General features: G+C 51.4%; 1 protein-coding gene across 2 annotated transcripts in view; it reads right to left on the reverse strand.

The window, feature by feature from the left end:
- Window positions 1-3,054: 3,054 nt before the first annotated feature.
- Window positions 3,055-24,355, reverse strand: part of ARHGAP17 (Rho GTPase activating protein 17) — an 85,665-nt gene continuing 64,364 nt past the window's right edge. Inside the window, exons 15-20 of one of the 2 annotated variants that reach the window (XM_039234377.1) lie at window positions 22,303-22,394; window positions 19,952-20,108; window positions 17,974-18,204; window positions 15,940-16,115; window positions 11,432-12,019; window positions 3,055-3,889 (exon numbers count right to left, since the gene is read on the reverse strand). In XM_039234377.1, the coding sequence (XP_039090308.1) occupies window positions 3,759-3,889; window positions 11,432-12,019; window positions 15,940-16,115; window positions 17,974-18,204; window positions 19,952-20,108; window positions 22,303-22,394 (1,375 nt within the window). In that variant the 3' untranslated portion in view covers window positions 3,055-3,758. The remainder of the gene's footprint in view (window positions 3,890-11,431; window positions 12,020-15,939; window positions 16,116-17,973; window positions 18,205-19,951; window positions 20,109-22,302; window positions 22,395-24,355) is intronic. The other variant, XM_039234378.1, reaches the window with a different exon arrangement.

Raw genomic sequence — 24,355 nt, forward strand, 5'->3', positions numbered from 1 at the left:
TAATTTATTGATATGCATAAAGACTCCATTCAGATACAAGTAGAGGGTCAAAACAGAACCCTGATGACTTTGGTTCTTTCAAAAGAATATTTGGTGAGAATATTGCCCCACATGTATCATTTGTGATAATGTTTTGATGTGTGGGGTGTAGAACCTAAGGAGACCCTCGATGATCCCCACCTCCTGACATTCACACCCTTGGGTCGTCCTCTCCCCTTGATGGACTGCAACGGCCTACTGACCGGTAGAAGACGGCAGAGGTGACGCGATGTCAGCAGGTGGTTACCTCACATCGTGTAAGACCGTCTTGCCACAGATGCGTCCTAGAGACTGTCCTTGCTGGTCTGATGCACTAGCGGCCACCCTGGGCACGCCGTGCAGGGGCTGAGGGGACCTCCAGATGTGGGCCAGCAAGAGGCTGGGGCTCTCAGACCTTGTCCTATAGCCACAAGGGAGCTTAGGCGTGGATCCCTCCCCAGTCGAACCTCCAGATGAGAGCCTGACCCCGGCCTGCAGCTTGACAGCAGCCTGTGAGATCTAGAGTCCCAAGAATGGGAGAAGGGTCCATCCATGGAGCCCCCAGAGAGTCAGGCCATCGAGATAGCCCAGGGATTTCATTGGCCCAACTGCATCTGAGCTCTTGGGGATTCACAGGTAGGAGCAAGCAGACCCGGCAGCCAGGTGCCTGCCCAGACCTCATGGTCTCCAAATACTGGATCAAGAACAGGTCAGATGGGTCCTGAACACAAGGTGTGTGAGGAATAGGGCCATGACCCTGGTGTCGCCATGGGTGGGGGAACAGGAAGAGAGGGCCTGAGCACACAAGGCTAGAACTTTATTATGAAAAAGCATTCTGTAGAGAAGGGAAGTAAACCATCTGAAGGGGCAGGTAATCAGCAGGTACTGGTCAGTAGTAATCAGCGTCCCTGGATGACCAGGGATGGCCACTGTGAGTTCCGATCACAAGACCTCTCCTGCTCTCTGATGGGAGTTAGCGCCAGGAGAAGGGGACAGCAAGGTGCGACCCTCCCAGCAGGGGGTAATCATGTCTCTGCGGGGCCTTGGAGATGCTTCCGCTACGATGCAGTTACAGCTCTGAATGCAAACCAGCCCCCCACACCCCACTCTGGTCCTCCCCCATTCATGAAGATGCCCAGTGGCCTCGGTCTGGTATTACCTTTGACACGCATAATTTTTCTTTAGATTAGAGCTGTTGGGGTGGGGAGATCATTACAAACTGGAGGGGAGTGAAAACTGAAACATTTTTAAAATGAAGAGGGCCTGTGTTATATTTGGAGCCAGCAGGAACGGAAGGCTTGTGCCGCTCTGGAGAGCACTATCCATCGTGGACCTTCCTGGTCCCCAGGCACCAACGCCATCTCCTGGGCGAGCGCGTGCCTCAGCTCCCTCCTGAGAGCCAGCTCAGGTTCCGTGGGAGAAGCATCTTCAAGGTGCCGCTCAGATGGCCATTACGGACAGCGGCAGCGGGCTCCCCAAGGAAGGGGCTCGGACCAGCAACTGACACGGAGACTTGCCTTCCGCAAGGAGCCTGGTCTATAGCAAAGCACGGGATGGCATATGAGGAGGGACAGTGAGCCTTAAGCAAATACATTTAAGATACAGGGGAACATGGGTTTACAGGTACATATTTTTTTTCTTAAATACATTTTATTTTCTGTTCAGTGCTTAGTTTTGATGTGGCAGTGTTTCTTTTAGTGTTTCTTTTTTTTTTTTTAATGTTTTTTATTTCTGAGAGAGAGAGAGAGAGAGACCGTGTGAGCAGGGGAGGGTCAGAGAGAGAGGGAGACACAGAATCCGAAGCAGGCTCCAGGCTCTGAGCTGGCTGTCAGCACAGAGCCCGACGCGGGGCTCGAACCCACAAACTGTGAGATCATGACCTGAGCCGAAGTCGGATGCTTAACCGACTGAGCCACCCAGGTGCCCCATTGTTTATTTTTGAGAGAGAGAGAGAGAGAGAGAGAGAATGCAACCAGGGGAGGGGCAGAGATGAGAACAGGATCTGAAGCAGGCTCTGTGCTGACACTTAACCCAGTGAGCCAACAAGGCACCACCCCTCTCCTTTTTTGAGTTATTTTGAGAGACAGAGACAATAGGAACGGAGGAAAGGCAGAGAGAGGAAAGAAGAGAGAATCTTAAGCAGGCTCCGCATTGTCAGTGCAGAGTCCGATGTGGGGCTCGAACTCATGAAACTGAGATCGTGACCTGTGCTGAAACCAAAAGTCAGACGCTTAACCTGCTGAGCCACCCAGGCGCTTCAATAGGTACCTATTTCAACGTAATTAGTAAGTGTAGGAAGCATGATGGGGACACGGGGAGCTTCGAGTCGGGAGGAAAAAATGATCGCCCTTTTCAAGTTGAACCTGCTTAGCGTCCGCGTGGAAGGGGGGCCGGTGTCCTCCGTGTCGTGCCCGGGGAGCTGTGTGCGCTGCCGGAGTGGACACACGGGGCCAGGGTCTTCCAGGCAAGGCACAGGTCACTGATGTGCCTGGCAACCAGCTCTCCCAGAGTGGGTCACGGCAGCCAGCGCCGGCACGCGTGTCCCTCCCCAGCCCCGGGAGGGGCCCCCACGTCTGGGCCGCCGCAAGGGGCTGCCGTCAGAACGGACATCCAGACTGTGGGCCTCGCTCTGCTCCGCGCCCCCAAGCGCTCCTCCCTAGTGCTTCAAGCCCGGGCACGGGGTGCCTCCCGGCCCCCAGAAAAGGGAATTCCCGTGGAAAAGAGCAGCTTCGGGCTCCTGCGCTGGGCCTGTGGGGCGGACTGTTCTCAGTGTCTCTGGCTGGACGGGGAAGGGAGTCAGGACCGGGAAGTGCAGAGGAAGAGCCCGGCCGCAGAACATTCTCTGGGGCACAGCCAGTCCAGGAGGTCTCCGGGGGCCCCTGGGGGCTGCTGTCCCTGCCACCGCCTCGCCCTCCGTTCCTTCAGGCTTCTGTGGTCACAGTCAGACGCTCCCCCCACCCCCCAACGTCTCATCCGAATTGTCTGGGTGGGACACAGCACGCACGCGCACACGTACACACAATCCACGGTCTCACTTCCAAGAATGATAAAGTTTTCATATAAACCACAGAATATATTTAATTCAAATTAAACATGAAACTAGAATATTGTTCGGTCCTTATCAAGTAGCAATTATATTGTTTAAAAAAAAAAAAAAAGAACAGTACACTTCTTTCTACATTCTGCAATCCAGCAAGGCACAGGTCATGTCCAGCTCGCTGAGGTGACGGGTCCAGCAGTCACCGTTGACGCGCGTGGTTTTCGGGGGGCCGGCGAGGCGCCGACCGTACTTCATACAAAATGGTTCTGCAGCGATTCTGAAGGAGGGGAGCCTCCCTCCGAAGGTATGAGAGTGACAGTCTGAGGAGCAGGAAGAAGGCGATTCGCATGATGGACGCATTTTATTAAATAGCTAACGCGGTGCGGCGGCAGCGTTTCCTGCCCAGTCGCGGCGGGCGCGCTCCTTCCAGTCCAGCCACTTCTTTGTCCTTTCTCTCCTCCTTTCAGAGATGTTTGTGGGCATGATCTCTCTTCCGTGTAAAGAAAGCCAGCGTCCTCAAGACACAGGTCATTGGGCTTCAAGCGTCAGCCCCCACCTTCTCCTCGGGCCGCGGGAAGGTGAGGCCGGCGAGCCGGCCTCCGTCTCCCTTCACTGAAAGCCCTTCCCTGTCGGGTCTGCAGAGGCAATGGCGCCCGGCCCCGTGCCCAGGGCAGAGGGGCCAGGGCCGGGGAGGCCTTCTTCACAGGGCCGTGCTCTCCGTGTCGTTGTCTATGTCCAGCAGAAGGCGCCCGGGCAGCTCTTTGCTTGCGGAGTCTGAATGCGTGTCGGGGAAGGTGCTGCGAAGCGGTTCTGAAACTCTAGCACTGGTGTCTGGGCAAAAACAGGAGACACGGGGTCAGCGCGCGGCGGCGCCCCCGGGGGCGCTCTGAGGGGAAGGGGAGCCGGAGAGTCCGAGTGGGCCCATGCACACACGCCTCCTCTCACGGGAGCCGCGCTCGCCCTCGCGAGTGGAGTCGAGGGCAGCTCTCAGATGCAGCGCCTGCCACCTGTGCTCGCTCTGCCCGAGGAGAGGAACCCGCATTCTCACCGAGGCCTCTGACGCGCTAACAAAACTCCCCTCAGGACCCCTGGGCCACGGGGACGGGCGCCCGTCACTGGGGACAGCCCCTCCTCTGGGGCCGCGGAGCCGTTCCTCTTCCTGACACTACGCCAGCCTCCCTGCGGCGACATTCCGGGCTGTGGGGCCGTCTGCAGGGTGCAGAGCACTAGCTGCCAGTGGCAAGTGGCCCTCTCTTCCCCAGGGTGACAGAGACGTCTCCAGACGCTGACAGACGTCCCCTGACAACAGCCCTTGGTTGACAAACACTGAGGTAGATGGCCAGTGTCCCACACGTATTTTCTCTTCCCTTCCTAACACCTACACCCCAGTTCCTTTTTCGTGTCTTACGCTGGCTGGGATCCCGGTAGCAAGAGGGCAAACACACGATCCTCCGGCCTCGGCCCCTCATCCTAAACTCACCAAGGGCATCGTCGCCTGCCACAGCCCCCCTCCTAGTGAGGCCGGGGGCCTCACACGCGCCTGTTCCTCAACAAGCACTCACTGAGCACCCACCTGAGGGCACAGCAGCGAACGAGCCTTCGTGAAGCCGACAGTCGAGTGCGGGGGGACAGCCCCTCGTCACGACAGAACCATCTGTTTCTCTAGGAGGGGTGTGTTCTAGCAAACTGCGAGCCTGGCAACAGGAGGCAGGGCTGGCGCAGAAGGGAGGCGTTCAGACCTGCCGGCGTTGCCGGGCTGGGTGGCTGTGCTGGGCGGAGTCCCCGTTAGGCTTAAGAGATGCTGTCCATACTGGCCGCGGTGCGGGGGGACACCATGTCCGCCGCGTGTGACAGTACCTCTCTTTCACCCGCTCCTTGTCCACAGGGCCCAGCGGCAGATGCAGGTGCACCTCGGGGGCTGCCTGCTCCCACCGGCCCCACCGTCCTGAGCCGCGAGATCCACCTCCTCCCTTTCCTCACAATGGGTTCCTGGGTCGGCGGGCCCCGCCCTCAAGGCTTCCTATGTACCACAACTCGAGGGAAAGTTCTAGATTTGTGGAGATGCCAAGGTGCCAAAGAGTTCAAGTGCGGGTGCAGACAGCCGGTTCAGCTCCTGCAGTGACCACAGCACGGACTGGACTGGGCTGCGCTGCACTGCCCGGCGGGGAGTCCGGGCTCGTCTGTGTGCATGGAATAGGGATCCAAAGGTCTCAGACTTGACCCCGGCAGCAAGGGAGTCAGCGAGAGCAGGGGCTGCGTCTGTCCTGTTCAGTGCCTCCCTGAGGCCTGGGACAGTGACTGGTTAAAGGCTGATGGCCAGTCGGATGGATGGATGGGGAAGGGTCAGCCAGCCCAGCCATCCTTCCCATCCCCGCTCCTATCACCTCAGGCAGAGCAGTCACAGCTTAAGGACAAGACTCTTTCCAGAAATCCCTGCACGTTCAACCCCTTCACCATTATCCTAACCCAACAAGACAGATGGTGCAACCAGTCAGTGTCTCTTTTCAGCCCAAAGAGGCTACCAGAGACCGTGGAGCCGCCATGCCCGGTGGGGGCGCGTGACGCACAGGCACTGTACACACTGGTTAGGTTTCTACTTGTTAATGTGTGGGTTTCCATGCAAACCAACATCAGTCAGCCACAGATCCTTCTCAGAAGACAAACTCACTCTCCTTCCTTCCTTCCTTCCTTCCTTCCTTCCTTCCTTCCTTCCTTCCTTCCTTCCTTCCTTCCTTCCCTCCCTCCCTCCCTCCCTCCCTCCTCCCTCCCTCCCTCCCTCCCTCCCTCCCTTCCTTTTTACATCGCATATAAATAATTCCTGGATTTGTACTTTCCGGAATTCCTCTATTTTTGACGAACACACCTGACCTCTATACCCAGGGGAAAAGTGTGTGGGGGAGCGTAAGGGAAGTCCCCTCTGCCTCTTGCCCGCTGCCCCTGGGAGGCCTGAGGTACACTACTTCCCAGTCCCCCCTCTCTTACATGAACCTTTTTTAAAAAAGAAGACAGCAAGTCTGTTCACACGCGACAGGTAGTATGAATAGGCGTGTGTGCAGAGACAGCTTCTAGAAGGAGCCTATCCCTCACCACAATGACTGCCACCATGGAGCAGCTACTATGTCCCAGATACGGTACTAGGTGTTCCACACACATCACCCCTGTGTGAAACAACGGCGAGGCAGCAGGGGGCCCACCGCAGAGGTAAGAAAGGGGGACTCTGAGAGGTTCGGCTCCTCAGAGGATCAGAGCCACACTGGCTGGACTCTCGAGTCTGACAGGAGTCTGTGCGTCTGCGGGTAAGGGTCCTGACAGAGAAGACGGGATCTGAGGAGATGATGCGTGAGTCTTAAACACTCTGCTTCGCTGTAGTAAAAAAGTTATTTTAGAAAGATTCCCGCAGGAACTCTTCTTGGTTTAAAAAAAAAAAATGCCTCTGAAGCTTTCTGGCTGCGAATTTTGAGCAGCCATCATTTTTCACTGTATGCGTTCTAAAAAGGGCCAGTCTTTGAGCATAAAGCATGGAGCTAAGGCCTCATGACTGATACTATATTAAACAGCCAAGAACAAAAAGACAGAGACGCCACAGAACCCTGCCTCTGCTCAGGCAGAACGTTACCCCTGAGGTGGGGTGTGGACAAATCTAAGCAGGCTGCTTCTTCCCCTGAGTACCTGTATCAGGGAAGCGGGTCCCCGGAAGGGCCACATCGCGCGCTCTACAACTTAGGACACGCTCATAGAAGGTTTGTCACTTCAACAATTCTGAATATGTGCTTTCGGTTGTTAACTGACCTTCCAAACAGTCTGAGGTCATTCTCCCGCCACTGTGTTAGGTAACAGACCCCACACAGCCTTGGAATTATACTTGCAGACCCAACTGCGGGCGATCTACCCCGCCTGCCGACCAATTTGTCTGAGAGCAGGACCCCTGGCTGCCCCTCCCCAGCTCGTTCGGGCCGTCGGACACTTTCCGGTCTGTCAGAGACAATGCGTCAACTTTTTATTATTTTTACAAAGGAGAGATTCTATTCAAGTTCACTGGATGTTCACCTTGACATGATTCTGGTATCTATTTGTTAAAAATAATCTGCAAGGAGAAGCAGAATCCACTTGAAAATGTCCAACTATGAGCAAAAATATACCTGCTTAATATTATGCAGTCATTGAGAAGGTTGTAAACAAACATCATAACATGGGCAGGGCATGTGATGTAAGGTAAAATAAAAATGCAGGATCAAAATCCATATATGCAAAATAATTGATCAAACCCCTCCCCCCCCCACCCTGGACTTTTAGGAAAGAAAAAATAAGAGTAGAGAAAAACTTCTTCAATTGTAGCAGGGTGACTTATTATTTCTAGTTTCCAAATATTCTTTAACGCCTATGGTTAATTTTTAAAAGTATGTTACTTTTGGGGTTAGTTTTTAAAAAGAATACGGTGAGAACCAGCAGTGTCAAGTTCTGAGTGACGGCCCCGAGCGCGACATGACTACCATCACACGGTGGGCAGAAGCCTCATGGAGTATGTATCCTCAGGCTCACAAAGTATCACGAAGCATTAAGGAGTATCTTCTACTCCTGAGCATTGTCTTTCTAACCCACAAAAGAACTGCTATTGGGAAAATCAAGTGGTGCAACAGAATCTAAACATGGGTGCCTGGGCCCCAGCCCTCCTGTGTCTCGGCTCTAGAAGGCTGGGTCTGGGTATATGCATTTTTATTATTTATTTTATTTTTTATTTTTGAGAGAGCACAAGTGGGGGAGGGGCAGATCTGTGCTGACAGCAGCAAGCCTGACGCGGGGCTCAAACTCATGAACTGCGAGATCATGACCTGAGCGAAGTCAGAGAAGTCAGATGCTCAACCGACTGACCCACCCAGGAACCCCGGGGCATATGCATTTTTAAAGCGCTCACTTATGAATCTAGTACATAACTCTGATCATCTATTTTTTCCAAGATAAACATGATCACAAAGACCTAGCACTTACTTAGGACCCAGTGTGTACTAAGAACAACAAGGTGTTTTCTTATTTTATCTGATCTGATACCTTCAACAAAAATTCTCACGAATGTCACCCTTTTACTGATCAGCCAGGTTGTGCCTTTGCCTGACATTACACAGCTGAGGTTATATTTCGGGCATGCCCAATTCTACAATGTCTTCTTCCTGCTACACCGCAAGCCTGCCCGGTATATAAAAGAACAGAAAGCAGAGACGTTACAAGGCCGGCCCTGGGACCCCCTGTCACACGTCTGTGAACACACTTAGTAATCAGAGTGATCGATAGCAAGCAGGATTGAAGCCAGCGTCATTTAGTACATGCACCGTTAGCAGGGATGCAAGCAGGCAGGGTTAGGGTGCCGGGTTAGTAACAGGCATTAGTGCACAAGAATGATCATCAAGTAGCACAAATGCTTCGGCCAATCAGGTGCCTTTTCCTTACCATTAAATATTCCAATTTGGGCTCTTACTGTATATGGCAGGTCATACATCTAAATTATTTAATAAAATGATTCAATTAGAACACTCTTGGCTAAAATCTGTTACTTTAAAAACAATAAGACGCAAACTCTTTTACTTTCAAAGCTAAAAGGCTTGCCACGCTTTCTACAGTAACGACAAAGAAGAGCTTCAAATGACATCAGAGTCCCTCCCATTCTTCTGTGTTGGTGCTGAGCTGCCAGATGGTGGCGGCCAAGTCTGCTTGGCAGCAGCGGTCTTCTCCAGGGGTTGATCCTAATTCCCAGGCCTTAACTCAACTTTTTAGGACTAAATGCTCTAGCAGATAACCTGTTTTAAGAACCTATCTATGGTTTTCCACACGAAAACATAATGCCATAATAAAAGATAGCCTTTTAAGAAAGTCACGTCTTTTTTCTTCTTGAAATACCCAATAGCTGTATCCAAGAACGGTTCATAATAGCAGCTTGCTCAGTACTAGTGGATGCGTGAATCCTAAATGCTGGCCTTCTGTGCGCTCCCAATGGCAGTCTGGATGATTTCAAGCAATTAAAAGGTACTTCTGCGATACAGAGATAATTGTGGTGGCCTGGAATTTTTTGCATTTAGGAGAATTCGTAACATAGATTGGTTTTTAAATACTTAGCTAATATCTTAAGGCAAGGTACCTTTCATATAAAACATGCCTGATCTGATAAAGTACAGAGCATTACGGTGTTGTACTGGATCAGTAACAGAGTGTTCTGGAACAACAGACATGATTCCAGTCTTTGTAGTTTTCCATCTACATAAAAGGAAAGATCTGGGGTGAGATGCTGGTGTGTCACAAGTCCTGAAGGGTTAAAAGGCTCCACCTTGAACAGGGGTTAGTCACTTCACTCTTGTGCACGATTCCCACACCCAGCGGGCGGCCCCGGCTGCGGGTTATAAGGGGTCACCGTGTGGGGTCACGCCCGTGCCTTCCTCCACGGCTCTAAAGCTGCACTCGTGTCCTATGGCTTCTATGGAAAGTCTTACTCAGACCAAAGCTGCAAACACTGGCAAAGTAGCCCACCAAGGGTTTCAGGCTCAGATCAGCCGATTAGAGCAATGGTACGCACAACAAGAGCCCTATGGAGTCCAGTGTGGACCCTGAGGCACAGCTCAGATGAGACTAACAGTGCCTTTTGAAAAGCTCATGTGGTTTAAGAAGGCAAAATGTAAGCGTGCTAGAACGCAAAGGAATTTAGTGTGGGGGTCTCTGGAAGAAGAATGGTTTGTTGGTTTGGTTCGGTTTGGTCCTGAGAATTTCAAACATCAAATTAAGAAGCTCCATGCAGTTAACTTGCACTGACGATGTACAATTACACAAGGAACACAAGTTTCTGTGCTGACTGCACCCGAGTCCTCTTTGGTGGGACGTGATGAGCCAATCAACGGCTGGGAAATCACTGAGAAGAGCAGGACACTTAAGAAAGGCTTACAAACAAGAAAGAAGACATTCCTAATATCTTATGTGAGTGGCTTGAAACTGGGTTCTCAATTTACTGACAGCTACCTCGAATCTGGAGCACTGCAGCTCAAAATGCTTTTGGTGAGAACAAAAGTAACGTCCACCTGCTACAGAATGGACAGCACGGGGTCTGGGAGCTGCTCCTGAGCACCTGGTCAAAAGCACATTTGCAAAACATGGCTAAGCAGCAGCATACAGAGCTTGGTGCGGGCTCTTGGGGTGGGTGGGGGGGTTACAGACCTTAGTCCTGGGAACCTTCCCCACCTGGGGCACTAGGAAGGGCATCTATTGGGAAACAAACAAAGATACCAATGTGGCTTTGGTTTTTTAAAATAAAAGCTGGAGTGTCGTCATAAATTGTTAAAATTATAAATTTATAATACACGCAAGTTATGCAGAATGTTCCCGGGGGTGGGGGGAAAGTCATCAAAAGACTAGTTGGTTAACCCTCATCCTTTGGGGTACCAGTTTGGGGTATACCGTTGGCTCATTTTCAGCAGAGAAGTCACGCAGTAGAGCTGGATGGCCCAGAGGTATATTCCACCTCGTCTCTAAAACTAGCTCCACGTAGAAAATGGAAAATTAAGCTGTTGTGATCCAAAGCTCCTAACTGCCATTTAAAAAAACACATTAAAAAATAAAAAATAAAAAAAAACCCCAACCCCATCTACCCCACCCTTAAATCAAATAGCATATTAGAGCACTTGGGGTGGAATTTTGAAAAGAAATCATAATTAAATAAAATGATCACATTCTCCACTGCCTATAAAAAACACCCCATTAGGTAGCCCACTGAAATCTGTACAAGCATCACCACCCAAAACAGGTTTCAATGGGAATTCCGGGAAAATGTCAACCCTTCCCTCCCCCACCACCGGAGGCCAGCACTCTGACGTGATCGCCCCCAAGATCTCCCTTCCTGCGGTGCCAAAGTGGCACAGATCCTGTTTCTTAAAGTTAATACCTGAAATGCTTCATTTACTATGAACATTTTTACCTTCATAAGGAAAAGAAGTATCCTAATGAGGAAGAAATGAATTTGGTGCTCATGTGGTACGGTACCTTCCACATGGATTAGGTCATTACACTTAGAAAAATGTCAAGGTAGATAGGTCTTAGACACAGAATGAAACTGTAAGTCAATGGCCAGCCAATTCAAGGGCCAGGGAGTAAATTAATCTGTAGGCTCTGTGAGCCCAATAATCTCTAAAAGGGCTCTACGGTTCTGTTAACACAAAAGCGGCCCAAGACAATACGTAAACATATCAGAGCCGCTGTGTCCCAATAAAACTTTACTTACAAAAATGGGCAACGGGCCAGACTGGGCCGGCGGTGTGGCCGGCGGCCCCCTGCTGTCCACCCAGGCCTAACAGAGCGGGGTCCGCGCAGAGGCAACGGCAGAGTCCGACCAGATCTCCTTACCCGTCACTATTTTGGAGGCAGTGGGAGCCGCGTTGGTGAGGGCGCTGTCCCCTGCGGCCGGGGCGCCGGGAGGGTGCGGAGGCGGGGGCATGCTGGGCCGGTTCCTGGGCTTTGGTACTGGTCTCGGTCTGGGCAAGGTTCCCGCGTGGGGCTGCGCCGTCTCGGGGTTACTCGCCGCCTGGGGCTGAGAAGGCGGCGGGCCGGGGTGCTGCTTCCCCAGAGGCGGGGTGCTGGGGGGCGTAGGGGTCCGCGGCGGGGTGTGCGGCGGCTGCTCCAGTCCGTGCTCGGCGCCGGGCTTGGCGAGCCCCGGCGGCGCGGCCTGCGTGGGGGGCTGCGGCGGCGGGTGGCTGGGGGCTTGGATGGGGGGCAGGCTGCTGGAGAACCTCCGGGGCGCGCAGGGCTGCGGGGCGGCGCTCGGCGGGCCCGGGGCCTGGCCCGCCTGCTGGGAGGGAGGCGAAGGGCTTCGCGTGGTGGGCTTTGGCGACAGGCTGGGCGGGTGCTGAGATGTCCCTGGAGAGCTCTGGCCCCCGGGGTGGCCGGGAGGCGGGTTTCCTGGTTTCGGGGGTGCGGGAGCAGGTTTTTTAACAGCTGCACAAAGGAGGAGAACACCCTTCAGTGAGGAGAGCACGCGAGAGCCAGCACCGCCTTCGGCAGGCGGACCTCACGGCAGCGACCGCGGGGTACGCTGCGCCCCGCGGAAGGACGCCGTCCTGGGGACACTTCCCCTCGCGGCCGTCCTCCCCCAAAGCCCTCGGCCCCGTCTAACCGAGACCACCAGCTGACCGACGCAGGTGGGCGGCGGCGGCAGATGCCGGGCGCGCACTCCCGGAGCCGTCCAGGCGGGAAAACACAAGGGACGCGAGAGCCGGTCCCAGCCCAGAGGAGACCGGGACACAGGTGACTGCATGTGACGCGGTGTCCTGGACGCCACGGGCCTGCGGCAGGCAGTGGACGCCGGGGGGGCAGCGAGTTGTTAACAGTAACACTGCGGGCGCAGCTGCCAGAGGGCACCCGGGACCTCCGAGGACTGTCGGCAGCTTCTCTGATCCCAAACAGAAAGTTTATGTTAAAAAGGAAAAAAGAGTACATTATAACTTCATACATATACAGACCTGCCCCTCCTCAGCTCGCACTCTCTCAAAATAAGTACATATTTTAATTTTTTTTTAATGTTTTATTTATTTCTAGGAGAGAGAGAGACAGCGTGAGCAGGGGAGGGTCAGAGAGAGAGGGAGTCACAGACTCTGAAACAGTCTCCAGGCTCTGAGCTGGCTGTCAGCACAGAGCCCAACGCGGGGCTCGAACCCACGAACAGCGAGATCATGACCCAAGCGAAAGTCGGACGTTTAACCGACTAAGCCACCCGGGCGCCCCAAAATAAGTAACTATTTTAAAAAAGTTTAAAGTTCAGTAAGAAAAGAAGTCAGTCAGGGGGCCACCCCCCCCAATCACTGCCTTCAGCTCACCGAGCTTCCCACTTGTCAGTACCCTTCCCTGGTGACCTGATGGCCTGGTAAGAAAAGGGGAGAAACGAGATGGCCTGAGGGGATGACCGTCAGGCATGACTGACCTGCCTACACAGCATACCGTGGGCCCTGGCCCTAAGCCAGCGTCCCTAAGACGGCTTGATTTTTTTTTTTTTTTTTAGTAAGAGAAATTCTACCAGTTCCAGAATCATTTGAATTAACAGATATATTCTGGATATAAATACAAATAAGTCCAGAGGAATTGCCTTAGATGTATCTACGGAGAGTTGGAGCACATCACTACCCCTCTCCGTTACCAGCCGAGCTCAGCATCACCAAAGGGTGTGGGAGGAGAACTGGCTACCAAGGAGGGTGAAATGGAAAACAATGGGTTCCTTCTTTCCTTTCTTTCTTTCTTTCTTTCTTTCTTTCTTTCTTTCTTTCTTTCTTTCTTTCTTTCTTTCTTTCTTTCTTTCTTTCTTTCTTTCTTTCTTTCTTTCTTTCTTTCTTTCGAGAGCATGTACCTGTGCAAGTGGGGGAAGAGCAGAGAGAGAGAGAGAATCCCAAGCAGGCTGAAATCAAGAGTCAGATACTTAACCGACTGAGATACCCAGGTGCCCCAGTATTTTTCAAATTGTACTGAGATCCTACTCACCTTCCCAAAAAGGGATAGGGAAATTAAGGAAATGTATCAATCATTTACCCAGCACATCACCAGCACCAAGTAAGGCGCCTAGGTTGACTCTCATAAGCTCATTGCAAGATGGGCACTGTTACACCCATTTCACGGGGGAGAAAACTGAGGCTCAGAGAGGTCAAGTATTCACAAGATCACGCAGCTAGTAACTGGCAAAACAGGCTCACAACCATGTTCTGTGGACTCCTTGGACTCTCTTCATCCCTTTCCTCCTTCCTACACTGCTTGGCTCTCTGCTCCCAGGGCCCAGAATTAAGGAATAAAAAGGGTATAAAGGCTGCTTTGCTCTGCTGGCCTAGAATTTTTGACCCCAGACCTTGGAAGACCTTTTCCCACAGAAACAACCAACCAACGGACAAAGGAAGAAACCTTTGGAATATTAGCTGTACTCTAGTTACCACAGCAACTTAAAAAGTTCTGGGGCGCCCGGGTGGCTCAGTTGGGTAAGCGTTTGACTTTGGCTCAGGTCGTGAGCCCCGTATCAGGCTCTCTCCTGTCAGCACGGATCCTGCTTTGGATCCTGTGTCTCCGTCTCTCTCTCTCTGCCCCTCCCCCACTAGCTTTCTCTCAAAAATAAACAGTTAAAAAAGAGAAAGTTCTAGTTTTCTGTTATGAGCAAGATTAATTATGAATTAATTCAAATACAAGACTGTTCCTGGGGCGCCTGGGTGGCTCAGGGGGTTAAGCGTCAGACTCTTGCTTCCGGCTCAGGTCACGATCTCACAGTTCACGTGTTCAAGCCCCGCGCCAGGCTCTGCCCTGACAGTGTGGGGCCTGCTTGGGATTCTCTCTCTCCCCACTCACTCGCTGCCCCAACTCTGCTTCTGCTGTCTCTCACTCTCAAAATAAGTAAATAAGCTTAAAGAAAGAATAACCGACCAATCCAGACACTAAAGGGTGTGGAGGAAACTGGCAGAGGAAGTGGAGAGCTGGGTGCCGGGGAGACGGGAGAGGCGGGCTCTGCCTTAGCACCACCTAGGAAGGTCTGGGGAGGCTGAGGCAGGGTCAGAAGGATCAGACTCGTCCTGTGAGGAAGCCAGAGGCCTGCAGTTTGGGGAGGCAGGAAAGACCCCTAATGTGGCCATGAGCGGGGCCTCAATACGGAAGCAGGGCTCCCCCAGAATCCAGGAGGAGGAGACCTCCTTGCGCGCCAGGGTCAGCTGCGGTGCAGACGAAGATGCTGCTGGCTTGGCGGGTGAGGGAGAGGTGGGGGACCGCCTTACGAAGGACCACGTGGGTCTGGGACCAGACAGTGCCTTCGTGGGCGTTCCCCCCCATATACCCCTTAAGAAGGCGTTTTTATTTCTACTTTATATTTGTAGGAATTCGGCTGGGAAAGGTGAAAGTAGCAGCCTTTAACCCAAGCAGCCCTGCGACTTCGGGCACAGCTACAGCTCAAACTCTGGAGTCCAGGCCCTTTACCATTTATCACAACTGCCCAGCTTCGACCAGGCCACCCGAGAGCAGCTGGCTCTCCGGAAGCTGGCTGTCCCTGCGGCCTCTGCCATGCCCTGGGCGGGGGCTCATCACTTCGGGCAGGTGAGTGAGACCCGGAGGTCTGCCGCAGTGCAGTGTGCCTGTTAGGCCCTTAGGGATCTAAGAGTAGGTAGATCTGGTGGTAGGTCTTCTCGCCCCAACAAAATAAAATCTCAACAGAGCCACAAGAAGATGTGGCTCAGAGTGTTCCAGAAGAGAAGACATGGAATGCAGACGCTCTAGAGAGGGAATGAGCTCAGTGCAGGCGAGGAGCGGAGAGCAGACCAGCACTGCCGGCAGCGTGGCGAGAGAGGGCAGTGGTTCAGAGCGGGGCCCAGAGGCAGCCCCAACCGCACGGGGCCACGGAAGCCACTGGAGCGTTTCAACCGAGAGAAGACACGATCTGCTGTGTTTTCAGTCTCCCTAACTGCCGGGTGGAGGTCGTCCATGTCAGTGGACGCGGGAGCAATTCCGATCACATGTCAGTCAGGACCCAGAAGGCCCTGGCCACCATCTCCAGGGCTGCAGAGCCTAAAGCTGGGCTACTACGGAGGCTGTGGCGGTTTCCAAACAGAGCGAGGGCTTGTCACGCCAGATTCCCGGAAAACGGGGAGCACTGCTGCTGAGAAGCGACTTTCGGTTGCTGGACTTTGTGGCTTCACTATACTGTGCCATGTCTGCTTCTCTGCTCTCCATTATTTCATTTCTCTTCAGTCAATTTGCTCTTAAAATGACTGATTTTTCTGCCCGCCCTTTCATAAACCGACATGGAAATGACCTGTTGGAAAGCCTTGCAAGTGAGTCACCGCGCTAACCCAAGGATGTCGGCGCATCCCTCCCTAAGGGTGAGGAGTGAAGTGGCTACTTACCTCTGCGCAGAGTGTGTGGGCTGGGGCCAGGGCCAGAGGAGTTGTGCCCCGGGCCAACCGAGAGCTGATGGGAGCCGGCCGCCGCCTGGGCCTGGTTCGGGCCAGCGGCCATCGGATTGCTGCTTCTCCCCGGGGCAGGGGCGGGGGCGGGGGCAGCGTCCTTGGGTTTTGGCGGACTAAGGGGAGCAGAAGTCAAGTTAGATGTCAGGCATTCCCAGCTAGAAACCTAATAAGCATGCTATAAAATACCAGATCCCAGCCAGAGCTTTCACCTCGGCAGGCAGGGAGGTGATGTGGAATTTTAAGTAGTTCTCACTGGGTCTACACAGCTAATATTTGTTTGGGGCTACACAGGACTAAATGTGAGACTCACTGCATCACACCATCTTCCAACTCTTCTGCCCCTTGAACATCATGATAGAGACCATTTTGAGCAACCAACAAGAAATGTCTAGCTTGCCTGTACTTAAATTGGGCAATACTGAAAAACGCAAAAGGGCTTTTGGACTTCAAAATAACAGGATTTTAACACAGATAGTGTATAAAACAAAGCAAACACTATGGCAAAATACTAGTGCTGGAAACTACAAAGTACTCAATTGTTATCACTAGTTTGGACTGGAGGAAAGAGAAACCCTTCGATCGCTCAAAGTCCGGAGCTGCTTAGTAGCAGGGGAGAGAGAGATCAGAACTCAGGCTAATTCCTGGGTCCGAACCTTTTATGTTAAACCTGATGGCTACATTTGGTCAGGGTCACCCAATGCCACAACGCATTCACTAATGCCACCAGTGAAGTGTACACAAAAATATCCATACAGCGTAAAAAACAAAGGCAAACCGAGGACTGACGTTCTCCGTGTCCTTCTGCAGTGCATTCTAATTATTGTCTTACATGATGTACTTAAGCTTTGATTAATCGGGTTGAATGCTAACAGGTACATGAAAAAGTGAAAGTCTGCGAGAATTTTTTTTTTTTTGTCAAAGAAAAAAATTTAAGCCAAAACGAAGACGTGTGGAGCAGCGGTTTACAAGACAACATGGAGCTTATGACGGACGAGCATGTGCAGCCCCGGGAGTGTGAAGCCGCAGGTGTTTTCAGCAGAATGTGAACTTCTGCAAATGATGGACTAAGAAGGAATTCAGGAAGACCCAGGGCAGTCAGAGTTCAGGCGTGAGGACCGAACAAGAAGAGCTTCACGCGCCCGAGGCACTCCCTCCCCACGCAGAGGAGCCAGCTTCATCTCTGCACGTAATGTATGCAGAAACAGGTCATCCTTGCTCCATGCATTTATTTTACTTTAGGTGTGATTATTTCGTGAACCACCCGAGAGACCACCTGTAGTGGCCTCTGGTGGTCATCTGCCTGGGTCAGTGTGAAGAAATGAATTCATACACATTAAATAGAAATCTCAAGCTCAAAGGTCCTCTTTCTTAAAAGTTGCTGTATACTTCTATCCCACTCCAGGTGGCTAGGCTCAATATCATATTTCCTACCACGTACTCACATATCAATTTGCCTGCAAGACTGAATACTAGGGGTTGGGAAGGTCTCAGTCACCAACTGCACCTCGGACGCGTCCGGCACTCAGTTAGTTATTCAGTGAGTCTGATTAGATGGATGGGTGGATTGGGTGGATGGGTGAGTGGGTGAGTGGGTGAGTGAATGAATGCCAAGAATACTATAACCTAAGTAACTTGCTGTGTTCAAGTGTTAACTAGTCAGCATACTAGATGACAACAAGCAAGTGGTCAATGGACACTGAGTGCACATTCAACAGCTAAGAGGTTTATAGTACTGCTAGCAACCTATTGGCTTCCAGCGCCGAAGCAGTATGGTAAAGAATGCAAACAAATGTTGCTTCTTTTGGAAAACAGGAAAGGAAGCAAGCAATTTGCAGTCTTTTTTCCCCTATCCTTTGCCAACCAGAATAATGTAGGCAAATCTGGCTCACTCTCGGCCGGGAAGCCGCGCCCACAGGCCAGCCCCTGCGAGAAGGCTGGGCACTGGACACCCAGCAGAAGCTGCCTCCTTACCTGTCGCCCAGGCTTGGCCCCTGCTCCAGTAAGCCCGCAGCGGAGGGGACTGCCCCACCCCCTGTGCTGCTTTCAGCCCTAGAGCTCTGGGGAGGGGGCTCCGGGCCCGCAGGAGCCAAGGCGCCGCCATCTGTGGGCGGGAGTGGCGGCTGGAAAGCTGGGGCTATGTGCTTTCTATTTAGAGTGCCACCTCGCCGGTGGGCCTGGAAGTCCATAAGCTTCACACCAAAGCTACACAGAAAGAAGAAACAGTCAACACACCATGCAAGCCGACTACGGAGACAGAAGTACACCGGTCCACGCATGTTGAAACCCACACGCGCGGACAGCCCCCCAGCTTGCCCAGCATGCAGTGAAGCGGTGTGGACCAGGTTCACAGTCATCCCTGTCACCAGGGCAAGCAGCTCAACCGGGCTTTAAACCCGAGTGAGCCCACAGACCCGGTACTGATCAGCGTCCTTCCTCAGGGTGGGGACGGACAGCTGCAAGCCAACGGGCAGGCCTCGTCTCGAGTGAGTGGCAGCCCGCTAGCGTGCCTATCTGCGTACCACCCAACGGCCACCTCAAATCTGCGTGTGTGGGGGATGAGGTGGAAGCTGAGTGAGGAAGGTGGTCACACAGCCCTGCTTCTCGAGCTGAGAAGTAGAAACACTGGTACGTGCGTGTGCAAAGAATACGTCTGAAAGGGTCCGTAACCTTGCGAAACAGAGTTGCTTTGGGGAAGGAGATGGTGGTTGGAGGGTGGGGAGGAGGTTCATTTTTCGCTAAGATTTACTTGATGTATGAACTTTAAAACTTTTCAGTTTGAAAAATCAAGGCACATGGCTCCTTCAGCTCGTGTTTACTGGGTCAGCCGGTGGGGGAGAATCCACCCTGGGGGTAACCGAGAATCGTTTACTATATGCCAGTCAGACCCATAACACTGCATTTTGTGACTTAGAATACACGAAGGCTAATTTCATGGTGGCCGGTTTGTCGTCAAGAGTCAGGACCAAATGTGTGAACGGGACTGCGGGTAAGTAAGGCTTCTGCACGTAATAAATGAGGGCTTCAGGGGGACCAAATAGGGAAGTGGAGTGAATTGGCCTTCGTTATGGATTAAAAATAACCACCACCCACCAAGCAAAATCAAGCAAAAAGCCATCAAAGCTCCCTCTAAGACTGGGCAGTTAAAATAGGAGCTTGCTGTTTACCTGCAATGTTAACACTACTTCCAGCGAGGTTATTACTTCTGCGTGTGCAAGAAAAGCACGCTACTCAAACAGGCCTCTCTAACTTGGCCTTACTGGTGAATTTCGTGGCATTTCATCATACACACTCAGCAGGCTGGCCTCTGAAGGCACAAGTCACAAAGAGCCTCCGAACCTTTGAAAATCCCACTAAAATCACCCACGGAGCACAGTACGGAGACCTATGAACTCTCGCTAGATCCGATACTGCCGTCATTAATTTTCCTTCCAGAACTGGCAAATATTTAAGTTTCTCCAGCTGAACATCAGCTTCAGTGGTTGGCTGCCACCGAGGGGCCAAATTCTATCCAAAACAGGTCTCTTTAAACACCAGGTCACATAGCTTACTGTGAGAGGTGGGTTATTCTCACATTTGCTCCTGGACCTCTATCCACAGTATTGAACTTTTTCCCCCTTTCTCTCTCTTCTCTCCGAGTGCATTCAGGTGGCTTTATAACGTGTGTATGATGCCATTCCACCACAGGGCCTACTGACCATGGACCACCAAGGAAAGCTTGGATGCACAGGGCACGGGTGTTAACAGACAAGTTATGTATCTGCCTTATGTAAGTCATATTAATGTCTGGAATGAACTAGAGCAAAATTCACGAAATGTCTGGACCTAACAATCAGGGTGCGGAGTGGGCCATTCTCACTACAGGTCGACTGAGGCAGTACCAGATGCCGAGGCTTCAATAATCCTTCTACGTGCTATCTGCTGCTGGATGAAAGTGAACAGCTAAACGCACCTCTCCTTCTTCACCAAGTCCCCTTCCATGACCGCCATGCTGGCAGGCCGCTTCCTCTCGAGGGTCCCTGAGTCAGAGTCATTTCCAGTGTGAGATGAGTGATTGGAATTTGGGGTGACGAGAGGCACGAATGCTTCGGAGACGTTAAATTCCACCTCTGCAACAAAAGAAAGAAACCAGCGTATGGGCAGCCATCAGACACTGCAGGTCGGTGTTCGACCACCGCAACAAGGTGAACCGTGCCAGAAAGCAGCTACTGCGATAAAGTGAGTATCTTGATAAAATGAGTATCACAAGAAGGCAAGTCAGGTGACTTTTCTGGTTTTCCAGTGCATATAAAAGTTATGTTTATACTATACTGCTGTCTATTCAGTGTGTACTAGCATAATGTCTACAAACACAATGTATATACTTGAATTAAAAAATACTTTATGGTCAGGGTGCCTGGGTGGCTCCGTCGGTTAAGTGACCAACTCTTGACTTCAGCTCAGGTCATGGTCTCACAGTTTATGAGTTCAAGTCCTGCATCAGGCTCTGCACTGACCACATGGAGCCTGCTTGGGAGTCTCTTTCTCTCTCTCGGCCCCTCCCCCAATCTTGCTTTCTTTCTCTTTCTCTCAAAATAAGTAAACTGTTTTTAAAGAAAGATTTTATTGCTAAGAAATGCTAACCATCATCTGAGCTCTCAGTGAGTTGTAATCACTGATCACAGATCACTACAATAAATATAATAAGCATGAAGAAATCTGAAATGCTGCAAGAATTACCATAATGTGACAGAGACATGAAATGAGCAAAGGCTGTCAGGAAAACGGCACCGAAAGACATGCCCGGTGCAGCGTTACCACAAACCTTCAGTCTGTAAAATAATGCAGAATTTAGGGAGCGCAAGGCAGCAAAGCGCCATAAAATGAGGCGTGCCCTGTGTGACAGAGAGCACATGGCTGAACAGGGCTTTAAAACTCCCTCTGGAGCAGGGACCTCATGCTTCAGCCCCCTGCCCTCACTGCCTCTAAAGCAGAACCCCTTGCACTCTCTTAAGAATGATTTGCCAGGGGGTGCCTGGATGGCTCTGTCGGTTAAGTGTCCCACTCTGGATTTTGGCTCAGGTCATGAGCTCACGGTTCGTGGGATTGAGCCCCATGTTGGGTGTGGAGCCTGCTTAGGATTCTTCCTCCCTCCCTCTCTCTGCCCCTTCCCCGTTTGTGTGCACGCTCTCTCTCAATTAATCAATCAATCAAAAAAATGGTTTACCAAGCCAGGGAAGGTAAAATGAGGTAACAAGAAATATGGAAGAATATAACTTACACGGTCCCTCTGCTTTCTTCTTTGTAAATAAAATTTCTTAAAAAATCATGGAAGATGGACAAGGGCAATAAGCATGGATTACTTCTTTGAACAAAAAAATGAAAAGTGCTTACATTTTGATTATAAAATACAAATAAAAGGCAACACCAACTCCGTGCTGCCTATAGCAGTTTTTCCAAGGCTTATTTTCCTAAAGACATCTTGGGCGGAACGCCAGGACTCACTCAGACAGATCTGCTGAGCAGCCTCCGTGAGCAAGGCGGGATTCTCGATGGTGTGGAAACCGTGGTGAAGGGGCGCACATGGCCTGGTGTCACTCACGGGGTTCACACTCCAGGGGAGGTGACAGCAGGGCCACTCTGGTCAAAGGGGCAGGGTCTGGACTCACAAAACTTGCCGCCCAGGGGGTCATGGACACTCGGGGCCCCCAGGCTACAACAAAGGCAGTTTGGAAGCCTATGGCCTGTAGACTCAAGTCCTACTTCTCTGACGCGCCAACTCTGACCTTCACAAAGTGGCTCTAGTCCACCGATCCTGCGTGACCTGCCTCCTTTACAAAAAGGGCAGCTCTCTGCCTAGAGAAACAAAAAGCCGTCTTCCCAGTGCAAAACTGCATATTCAGCGTCACCTCTCCTACAAAGTGGTCCCTGGTTCTTTACGCCCAGCATCTGACTCTGTCAAACTATCCGCCTTTCCTTCTCACTCGCCGCGTTTACAGTATCTGTTTGTGTGTCCTTCTGCAAGGGCCCTGGGCCTCCAGGGAAGACAGCATGTCTCACCAGCAAACACATGGCGCCTAGCGGGCATTCATGCACGCTGGCTACAGTGAACAACTTGGTGCTGAGTGAAACAAAGCGAAACACAAAATAATGTGGTGGCCAATGTGTCAAAGATGAAGGTAAGGGGTCTAAAAAGAAATGCAAGAAAGGGAAACCGGTTAGGTAACGGTGAAGGGATTATCGATGCATTTTCTTCTCGAAAGTATTTTTTATACTGTTATTGTTGTTGCCTGGGTGGTCAGTGAAGTTGAAAAGGTAAATTACCTTCAGGGAAGAACCAGTCGGCGTGCTGAATGATGGGCTCAATGACAGCAACCACGTGGACAGATGTGGCCGCCGCCATTTCAGCTAGCGACCTGCAGAGGACATTCACAAAGTCAAAGTGCTCCCGCAGGCAGGCTGTGTCAGGGCAGTGTGACTGCTTTCAAACAATAAAATCTTTAAGCACAAATGCAAACATGAGATGTATGGGTCTCTGACCTAGGAGTGTGGCAGTGACGGTACCGCGATTTGACTGTTGCTCCTTGGTCTGCACGCACTGAGCTCACAGCGAAGGAGCTGGTGAATGACAGTGTTCAGTCCAAATGCTGATTTTAAGCTGGTTCAGAACAGGGTTCCAACTGGGCATTTTCCCACTGGAACAGTGCTGCCTGCAGTAGTTATCTTGTAAGACCCAAGACCCAAGACACCACCACCAATTTTGCCCATAATACAACAAAAAGTGTGTATTGTTTCGGTGTGCCCCTTGTATCAGCAAGCCTGAGCCCCCACAATAAATACAGTATTTAGGGGGAACCTGGGTGGCCCAGTTGGTTAAGCATCTGACTCTTGATTTTGCCTCAGGTCATGATGTCACGGTTTGTGGGATCGAGCCCCAGGCTGGGCTCTGCACTGACAGCATGGAGCCTGCTTGGGATTTTTTTCTTCTCTCCTCTCTCTCTCTGCCCCTCCCCTGCTCTTGCTCGCTCTCTCAAAATAAATAAACTTGAAAAAACACAAACCCATAGTATTAAGGTTGGCATATCTGTGGACTTGTCCCAAGATATTTTTGGAAGTTGACAGTGTGAATGCCAGGGCTCAAAAGGAAGAAAATAGGGGTGCCTGGGTGGCTCAGTCGGTTGAGCATCAGACTTCAGTCCAGGTCATGATCTCGCTGTCCACAAGTTCGAACCCTGCATCGGGTTCTGTGCTGACAGCTCAGAGCCTGGAGCCTGCTTAAGATTCTGTGTCTCACTCCTTCTCTGCTTCTGCCCCACTCATGCTCTCTCTCTCAAAAGTAAATAAAAACATTAAAAAATATATATTTTTAAAAAAGGAAGAAAATAAATAAGAATTGTTATCCCTGGGGCGCTTGGGAGGCTCAGTCGGTTAAGCGCCCAACTTGGGCTCAGGTCATGATCTCACAGATCGTGGGTTCAAGCCCCCTGTTGGGTTCTGTGCTGACAGCTCAGAGCCTGGAGTCTGCTTCAGGTTCTGTGTCTCCCTCTCTCTCTGTCCCTACCCCACTCACACTCTATCTCTCTCTCAAAATAAATATGAAAAAAATTTTTTAAAAGAACCAAAAAACAAACAAACAAAATTAATGGTCTCCCTCTTGTCAAGGAGCTCATATTCCAGGTCAGAGTCAGAAAACCACAGAAGCCAAAGAGCTGCAAAGGCCGGACACTCCGGAGCCCCCACTGTGCTTCGGTGCGGCAGGGTCTCCGCCTCCCTGAATTCAGTGTTTACAACGTGGGGCTGTTACAGGTCTGCGTCACAAATGACGACACGGAACCCCAATGAGGCCGGAGCCCTTGCCTGCCTGCCCCAAACCTCCCTCCTCCCTCTGGACCCTCTGACCTCTCTTCCCCTCCGGGAAGCACATTTTCACCCCCATTGCCAACCAAGCAAATGTTCTAGCTCCTTTCACATTCCAGCTTAAAATGCGAGTGTGGCCTGCACATGTTCCTCACCACCCACTCAGCCCTCCCTCCGTCCTTCTGGATTCTGATCACCCTCGTGCCTTAGAACCCTGCTGGACTGGGGAGCAACTCTTCACCCATGATCTCAGCCAATTTTTCATATCTTTCAATATATTCTGGACACTTCTGGAGGAACTCCTTCCGAGTTTGTGAGTTACCATATGTTACCATTTGTTTAAGGTGCTGACATTGAGAAGTTTGTAGCTGTTGAGAGAGCCAGATCTAACCATTTTAAAATTTCTTACGCCCTTTTTATACTTCGAAAATACTTCTCTATCCCCAAAGGTAGTAAACTACCTGCCATGTTTATGGCATCACTTTTTATGTAATTAATTCTTTGGTCTACCTGGAATTTA

The sequence above is a fragment of the Hyaena hyaena genome, unplaced genomic scaffold (assembly GCF_003009895.1).
Source record: "Hyaena hyaena isolate Hyena2069 unplaced genomic scaffold, ASM300989v1 scaffold_88, whole genome shotgun sequence".
Lineage (NCBI taxonomy): Eukaryota > Metazoa > Chordata > Mammalia > Carnivora > Hyaenidae > Hyaena > Hyaena hyaena.